The sequence below is a fragment of the Psammomys obesus genome, unplaced genomic scaffold (genome assembly GCF_907164565.1).
Source record: "Psammomys obesus unplaced genomic scaffold, mPsaObe1.curated_primary_1811, whole genome shotgun sequence".
Lineage (NCBI taxonomy): Eukaryota > Metazoa > Chordata > Mammalia > Rodentia > Muridae > Psammomys > Psammomys obesus.
The window spans coordinates 1459336-1468055 of NW_026594143.1; the positions used below are offsets into that span (position 1 = coordinate 1459336).

At 42.1% G+C, this 8720-nt stretch overlaps 1 protein-coding gene across 1 annotated transcript in view; it reads right to left on the bottom strand.

The window, feature by feature from the left end:
- Positions 1-8720, bottom strand: part of Fgd1 (FYVE, RhoGEF and PH domain containing 1) — a 42758-nt gene that overhangs the window by 4798 nt on the left and 29240 nt on the right. Inside the window, exons 9-12 of the mRNA XM_055617913.1 lie at positions 6067-6125; positions 5797-5943; positions 5101-5193; positions 4874-4953 (exon numbers count right to left, since the gene is read on the bottom strand). Of these exons, the coding sequence (XP_055473888.1) occupies positions 4874-4953; positions 5101-5193; positions 5797-5943; positions 6067-6125 (379 nt within the window). The remainder of the gene's footprint in view (positions 1-4873; positions 4954-5100; positions 5194-5796; positions 5944-6066; positions 6126-8720) is intronic.

An 8720-nucleotide genomic window follows, 5' to 3' on the forward strand; every position in this document is an offset into this window, starting at 1 on the left:
CCAAACTCTTATTTTCCTTCCACATCTATATTCTAAGCTTCACATGTATTTTTCTAATGTGAAAATCTGACTGCATCATTAGTACCACTGTGTGAAAAAGGATGTGAACAAGATAGGATGTGGTCACTATGTAGAGATGTAGGGATATAGGTTTGTTAGTGGAGTGCTTACCTAGAATGCACACACACACACAAACACACATGAATGTTCGGAATCAAATGTTTGTCAAACACTCATCTTTGTTACACTTAAGACCTATGCATTTCACCATGAAGACTCTGCCAAGAAAAGGGTGTGGCAGTGGTACTGAAACAAGTACTAAACTCTACTTAATGGTTTTCCATTAATGCCAGACTCTTGAGGAGGGTGATGCAACTTATTTTAAAATGTATTAAGAAGTCACTGAAAGGCCTCAGTGGTAAAGGGCATGTAATCTTGCAAGGTTCAGTTCTTAGCACCCACACTGAGTACTTCATATCATTTGTACCTCTAATTCCAAGGTGATACAATGCCTCTGATCTCTGTGGAAAACTGCATTCACAAAACCAAACACATATACACACTCATACACATAATTAAAAATAAGTCTTTTTTTTTTTAAAGTCATTGGATATTCAGTTTTCTCAGCACCATCTGTTGAAGAAGCTGTCTTTTCTACAATGTATGTTTTTAGCATCTTTGTCAAAAATCAAGTGGCTAAGTAAAGCATGGTGACATGTCTGTAAAGCCAGCACTTAGGAGATAGAGACAGGATAAGAGGCTGTTATAAAGGCTGTTCAGTGCTACATAAGACCCTGTCTCAAAAAAACTAAAGAGTAAACAAATTAGTTGTTTACCGCTGTGTGTGCTTATTTCTAGGTCCTATATTCCATCAATTTCCATGTCTATTTTTGTGCCAAAACCATGTTAATTATTATGGTTCTGTAGTATAAATAAGTTGAAATCAGGTATCATGATTAACTTCAAATATTGACACAGCTTCTAGGTATATACACGAAATATTAGTCAGCATGCCACAGAGATTTCATGCCTATTTATGTTTATTACAGCACTATTCACAGCAGCCATTATAGGTTGTGTCAACTGACAATTAGATAAAGAAAATGTGGTGTGTATTATGAAGTTTTTATGAATCCATAAAGAATAAAATTGTATCATTTGCCAGAAAATGATCACTATATTAAGTGAAAGAAGTCAGATGCAGAAAAACAAGTATCTCAAGTTTTATCTCATTTGTGGAATCTAGATCATATATATATATAAAATCATTTTTATATATGACATCAAAATAGAAGCAAGACTGTTGCAGGGAAGGGAGAGGAAGAAGCAAAGGGAGGGTTTAGATGGAAGGTATGCTCTAAGTATAGGAAATAAAAACTTGTTTGAAAAATGTCTTGCCAGGTGTGATTGGCACACACCTTTAATCCCAGCACTTGAGAGAAAGAGGTAGGCAGATCTCTGAGTTCAAGGTCAGCATAGCCTATAAAACGCGTTCCAGGACAGCCAGGACTACACAGAGAAACCCTGTCTCAAAAACAAACAAAATAGTCTTTATGAAGCCTATCATGATGTACAATGGACATATGCCAATGAAAAAATTTAAATCCATTGGACTGGTGGGTGGTAAAAGAATAGATATTTAACAAACTAAATATAGCACCATGTTAACCATTGTAGACTCTAAATGGTGGATTTATTAGTGTTCACTGTGATTCTTTTAACTTCTCTATATTTTGGAGAAGGTTGATAATAAAATGTGGCAGCAGGTACTGGGAAAGTGGCTCAGTGGTTTAAAGTGTTTGCTAAGCATGAAGACTCAAGCTCAAAAACCCTAGTATCAACACAAAAACTAAAAATTGTGGCAAATATCTATAAATCCAGCACTGAGAAGGGTTTATTCTGATTATATTCATCTAAAATGATTTCTTGTTTATATTTTTTTAACTTGTAATTTCTTGGCAGAGAACAAGTGTTGCTTTTGATTTTTAAGAATTACAGTGGACTTTGTGGCCATGTAAAGTATATAAGGATGAAGTCCATATTTGCTAGTCCTACTTACTTTGGAGAGTAACGCAGGAGGACCATTTGAACTCAGGAGTTCCAAGGATGGCCTTGGGGGAAAAGTCCCAAACCAAAAAGGTCTATCTGGTAAAACGTCAATAGCTGTCTTGTGTGTGGAAGGAGAGAGATTCTGGAACCCAGTCCTTATGCATAATTGGTAAGCTCTGTGCGCCTGTCCACAGTTACTGGCTTTTAAATCAATGGTGCACACATCAAATCACCTGAGGAGCTTTGTTGGGAATAAACGCAGACCAATTAAATGGAAATCTTTGGGGACAGAGCCCAGGCATCAATATTTTTTAACCTCTCAGCTGATTCAACAAGTTGCCAAGATGAAAACCAGTTAAGCTCTATCTAAGATTGTAGGTGCTAGCCAAGCAAGGTGGCACACAGCTGTATTCCCAGCACTCGGGAGGCAGAGGCAGATGGATCTCTGTGAATTCAAGGCCAGCCTGGTCTATAGAGAGAGTCCAGGACAGCCAAAGCTACACAGAAAAATCCTATCTCAAAAACAACAAAAAATTATGGGTGATTATCATACTATTTTTTTTTTAATATTTGAAATCAATTCCTTGCCCTGGTTTTTTTTCAGACAAGGTCTCACATTGTGTCCCAATCTTGCCTTTAATTTCTGGCAATCCTCAGCCGCTTCAAATGGTGGGATTATAAGCAGAAGCCACCACACCATGCTGAAATTTTTCATAAAAAATGTGGTGAATGCCTTTAATCCCAGCACTTAGGGTGGCAGAGGCAGGCGGATCTCTAAGTTCGAGGCCAGCCTGGTCTGCAAAAATAACAAGGCCAGAATGGCTAGGGACTATACAGAAAATCCCTGTCTCAAACAAACAAACAAACAAACAAACAAACAAAAAAACACAACAATACCCCGATAATGTTAATTTTTTTTTTAATTAGCTGGAAAGAAAGCTTAGCAGTTAAGAGCACTTGCTGTGCTTCTAGAGGAACCTGATTCATTTCCCTGCACCCATTTCACAACTATCTGTATCTGTAATTCCAGGGTATCTTACACCATCTTCTGGCCTCCTTAGGTACCCGGCATATACATATTGCCAGACATACATGTAGGCAAAACACTCATAAACATTTAAAAAAATTTTTTGCAGATTGCCCTCCCCAAGACAGGGCTTCTCTGTGTAGCCTTGGCTGTTCTAGAACTCGATTTGTAGACCAGGCTGGCCTTGAACTCAGAGATCTTCCTGTCTCTGCCTTCCAGAGTTCTGGAATTACAGATGTACACCACCGAGCCTGGCTGCATTTAAATTTTTTTAATATATAAACAATCAACAAATTAAAAAAAAAAAAAAACTAATGGAGCAAGTGTGTTAGTGCACACTTTCAATCCCAGCACTCTGGAGGCAGAGGCAAATGGATCTCTGTGAGCTTAAGGCCAACTTGTTCTGCATAAACAAGTTCCAGGCCTGCCAGGTATACATAGTAAGGAAAAAAAAAAGTACTTGGCTGGAGATGGCTCTTGCAGAGGAGCCAACTTCAGTTCTCATCACCCATGTCCTGTAGTTTGCAAGTGCCAATATATAACCCTAGCTCCAATGCACCTGGTACTTCTTACGTACTCCAGAGTCACCTGTACTCACATGCGCATACTTCTGCACAGCCACATGCATACACATAATTTAAAAATAATCAAAATAAACCTTTCAAAAAGTTCTTAAAACTTTTTGAGTTCTTAAAACCCTGGTGTGGTGGCTCACATCAGTAATCTGAGCACTAGGGAGCCAAACCAGGAGGATTATTTTGAGTTCAAGGGCAACCTGGGCTAATTACAGACAGTGATATGATTACCAGGTAATCGCTCCATCCCACCCTACTGAGACTAGGAGGAAACCAAACACTGCTTGGGGGACCCCTCTGTACCCAGCATTCTTCCCATGCACTCTAACTCTAAACGGATATCATGTCTCTGGGGCTTATCTCTTCCCTAGATGGTCCTGTTTTCTGTCTCGCTGGATGTGTTGCTCCTTCCCCACATCTATCACTGCAGTCCTCAGGGAGGTTCTCTTGGTCTCCTAGAACTTCAGGCCCAATGACTAGGTTTTGAGGTTTTTTGTTTTAGGTTTTTATAGCCCTGGCTGTCCTGGAACTCATTCTGTAGAACAGGGTAGCCTCAAACTCAGAGATCTACCTGCTTCCACCCTGAGTGCTAGGATTAAAAGTGTGCACCACCACTGCCTGCCCCAACTACTAGGTTCCTTTACCCGTCTCCCTTCTGCCTCCATGCAATCATCATTCACCTCTCACTTCCATGTAGCCTATCAGAAAAGGGCCATATGTTGATGTGCACTCTCCAGCCATGATCATGACCTTGTTATACACTTTCACCTGGACTAATAGAAAGTAGTATGAACAGAGGTTAGGAATCCAAGCGCCAAGCTGAGGAGGCCTAAGCTCCAATTTTGTTCTGATCCTTGTTAGCTGGATCTAAGGCAAGGTGCCTCATCTTCTTCGGCTTTAAAATGGACTGATGGTAACCATGTGCGATGGTTACCATTTGCAATGTTATTCATGACAGGGTTAAGTACCCACTCTTCCCTCCATTGTGGAGCATGTTCATTCTCCAAAATGCTTTCCTGAACAAAGTACCACCATTTCCCACACCATGCATCTAAATGTGTAGTCTTCAGAATCACCCACATACACATAACTAAGGAGCGAGTCCACATCTTTGGGGAAAGGCATTCACTCTTTCTCTGGAAAGACCTCTAAGCCTGGAATGCCTCAGCATATCTGAAAGTAAAGAATGAGTTGGAGGGAAGGCATAGGCAAGGACAGGTACCTGGCCTGGAGTTCCAGAGAGCGCTGCTTTCCCGATACCAGGAAGGTCCTAGGCATGTTGAGGTTGGAGCTCTCCTTTAGCTGAAAGGAGGAGGTAAAGAGCATGTGAGGCCTACAGAACTCCACAAGGTCCTGCGCATATGCACACACACACCATGGTCACAGGCACATTCCTCCCAATAGCAATGTCCCACCCCACATTTCCATTTATCACTTTAGGGGGCTCACCTCCATGCCATCTACATCAATGCGTGCCCGCACGCTAAACTTCTGGCCAAGGAGCCGGAGCCTGGGCACGCAGTAAAGGAGGCGGTCGTTGAACTAGGAAGGAAACGATTTGGAATACATGTGCAGAGGCTTAGTGTGGATGGTGAGTCTCCCCACCCCCACACATCTCTTAAAGACCTAAGGCAATAAATGGAGGAAAGATATTTCAAATTGCTCAGCAGTGGTGGCACAAGCCTTTAATCCCAGCACTAGGGAGGCAAAGGCAGGCAAATCTCTGAGTTTGGGGCCAGTCTGGTCTACAGAGTGAGTTCCAGGACAGCCACTATAAAGAGAAACTCTCTCTCTCTCTCTCTCTCTCTCTCTCTCTCTCTCTCTCACACACACACACACACACACACACACACACACACACACACTGAGAGACAGAAAGATTTTTCCAATTGGATATAACAATAATGAGGAAAAAGAAACGAGAAGAACATGACATGGGAGTCACTTCCTAGGGGGTAATCTTGGCCAAGTCATACCTAAATTGTAGTTACATAATTATAAAAGCGAAAAATATTTTTGGCTCGCATAATGAAAACAAAATGAATGACTGCAAGAAAGGACAGCTGGCTAGAGGTCTAGGACTACCAGGTCATCTATTTATTGAAGCAGGGCATGCCCACCCACAAGCCCACACCTGGCACTTACTAATATGAGGTATCGATCTTGAGTGGTCCCATTCTTTGCTGACAGCTTAAGGATATGACCTTCTTTTATGAGCTCTTTGGTGGGACTGACAATGTCCTCCTCACCCCCCAGCAGCTCATAGACTTTCAGCAACTTGTGCATTCGTTCCTGGCAGTGAGCAAAAGGTAAAACTTGGGGTGGGCAACACCTCCTTTTGAATGTCCTCAAGTCACAAGCTCCCTCTGGTTACAGCAATGGCCAAGGAAGGGAAGGGCTGGAAGGGCCACTTACCATTTTACGGATGGCAGCATTAGAGTGTTCTGCTGCTGTGGCTATCAGCTCCAAAGACTCTATGGAACAAAGAGAAGTAAGATTGGATGGGAGATGAGCAGAGAAGAAGCTTTGGGGGACAGCTCTACTTCAGGAATATCCTCCTGTCCTGACTACACTGTCCCCTTCCCAGCAAATGTCACCTCGAAAAATATTCATGGCCACATCATTTCAAACAGAAACCATCTAGATTAACAACACATAAGTGATAGCTGGCAGCCAATAAAATGTAAGCTTGATAAAATGATTGTGATCATTAACTGGCAGGAAACATGGTCATGTTCAGAGAGTTGTTTCTGGCTACTGTGGATGTTTTGTTTGTTCTGCTTGTTTTTTTTTTTTTTTTTTGTTTTGTTTTTGTTTTGTTTTGTTGTTTGAGACAGAATCTTGCTATATTCCCCTGGGTGATGTCAAACTCCTGGGCTCAAACCAAACCAAAACAACAGCAGAAGCAACAACAAAGATTAAAAATAAAGAGGTCTGGGGATACAGCTCAGTTGGTAGAGTGTCTGCCTAGCATGTGCAAGGCTCTGGGGTCCAGCCCTAGCACCACATGGATTGGGTGTGGTGGTGCATGCCTATAATCCTAGATGGGGTAGATGGTAGGATCAGAACTTCAAGGTCATCTTTATGTACACAGCAAGTTTGAGGTCAGCCTATAATACAGAAGACCTTATCTCAAACATATACATATAGACACACACAAGAAAGTGAAGACAATGCTGCAATAAAGATAAGGTGGCGGCAGCAGCAACACAAAGAGGAGTTAGGGGGGGATGTGGCTTGGTGGTAGAGCATTTGTCTTGTATATTAGAGGCCCTCCATTCAATTCTAGTGCACCAGTAAGGGGATAAAGGAGAAAAGAAGCCAGGGGACGTGGTTCATGCCTGTAATCTCAGGACTCAGGGAGGCAGAGTCAGGTGGATCTCTGTGAGTTCAAGGCCAGCCTGGTCTATAAAGTGAGTTCAAGACAGCCAAGGCTACACAGAAAAACCCTGTTTGGGGGGTGGAGGAAGGGAGGGGAGAAAGGATTTTATTGATTGTCTTCCTAATGTCTGACTACAGGCACATTTTCTATGCACAAATACACTTTTGTTTTCATCATCTTTATTATAATACCAAACCTAAAACAAAAGTGTCCACCCATAGGAGCTCAGTTGTATAATTAATGGTATACTCCTTATTATATAATATCAGCATTTAACAATGATACTTATGTAGGTTTTTAAATAATGTGTGAAATGTTCGGGGTGTCTTAAATAAAGTATACAAGCTCAGTATCCAAGTGGGTTCCCTAGTAATGGGAATAGGGGCTGTCTCTGACTCAGCGGTTGACTCTTTGATCACCGTCCCTGAAGGGGGAGCAGCCTTGCCAGGCCACAGAGGAAGACAATGCCGCCAATCCTAATGAGACCTGATAGGTTTAGGGTTAGATGGAAGGGGAAGAGGACCTCCTTTATCAGTGGACTTGGAGAAGGGCATGGGAGGAGATGAGGGAGGGAGGGTAAGATTGGGAGGGAATGAGGTAGGGAGCTACAGCTGGGATACAAAGTGAATAAACTGTAATTAATATAAAAATTAAAAAAGAAAAGGATACAAACTTGAAATAGAAAATGATCTAATTCTTGCTAATACACACATCTAAAACAAATGTATGTCTAAACATTCATCATGGCGCTCAGGTCCCAGGTGGTTTTGTGGCCACCTACTTATGTCTTCTATTCTGTCATTTCCATACTTCCTAGAGTGACCAGCTGTCATCATGAAAAAAATTAAGTGAGTCTCCACAAATCTCAACATGTTCAACCACCCCTGCCTCTGCTTCCAGTCTGGCTGAAGCTTCATGGCCCTCATTCTATGCAGTGGATTCCCTACTTAAAATTTATGCCTGTACTAAAGAGGCACATGTCCACATGGATGGCAACCCAAGCCCTATTTCCTAGGATGAGCACATTCTGGTACTCTAGCAGTACTCAAGCCAGTGCTCCAGCTCAGGTCTCCATATGCCTTTCAGGTGCTAGGCCTTTTTCTAGGTCTTTTTTTTTTTAAGTTATTTTGAGACAGGGTTTTTATGTGTAGCCTTGGCTGTCCTGGAACTCACTCTGTAGACCACACTGGCCTCGAACTCACAGAGATTCGCCTGCCTCTGCTTCCCAGGCATTGGTATTAAAGACATGTAACACCACACCTGGCTTCCCTGTCTGAGGGTTTGTTGGGATGTTAGTCTAAAGTTAGAAGCTTTAGTAGGGCCTAGGCTGGCTTGACAGCCTGGGGTCTCAGTCTAGAGTTCATTCTTGGGCTAAGTATAGGTAAACAGCTGAGGACAACAGTCCCAAGAAGACAGTTTGGGAATTGACTTGATGCTCTGCAGTTTTTTTTGGGGAGCTAAAAGTAGGTGAGTCAGTCAGTAGAACCAGAAGATGATTCAGTGGGGCTTGGTTTACAGATTTTACATTGAGACATAAAATATCTAGAGCTCAGCAGAGCAGCTTGAGCTGGAAAGCACATGTTAGCTGGCTTTCATTTAGAGGTCTTCAGCCAAAGCAGCTCAGAAAACCATCCTACGAAGTTTGTGTGTGTGTGTGTGTGTGTGTGTGTGTGTGTGTGTGTGTGTG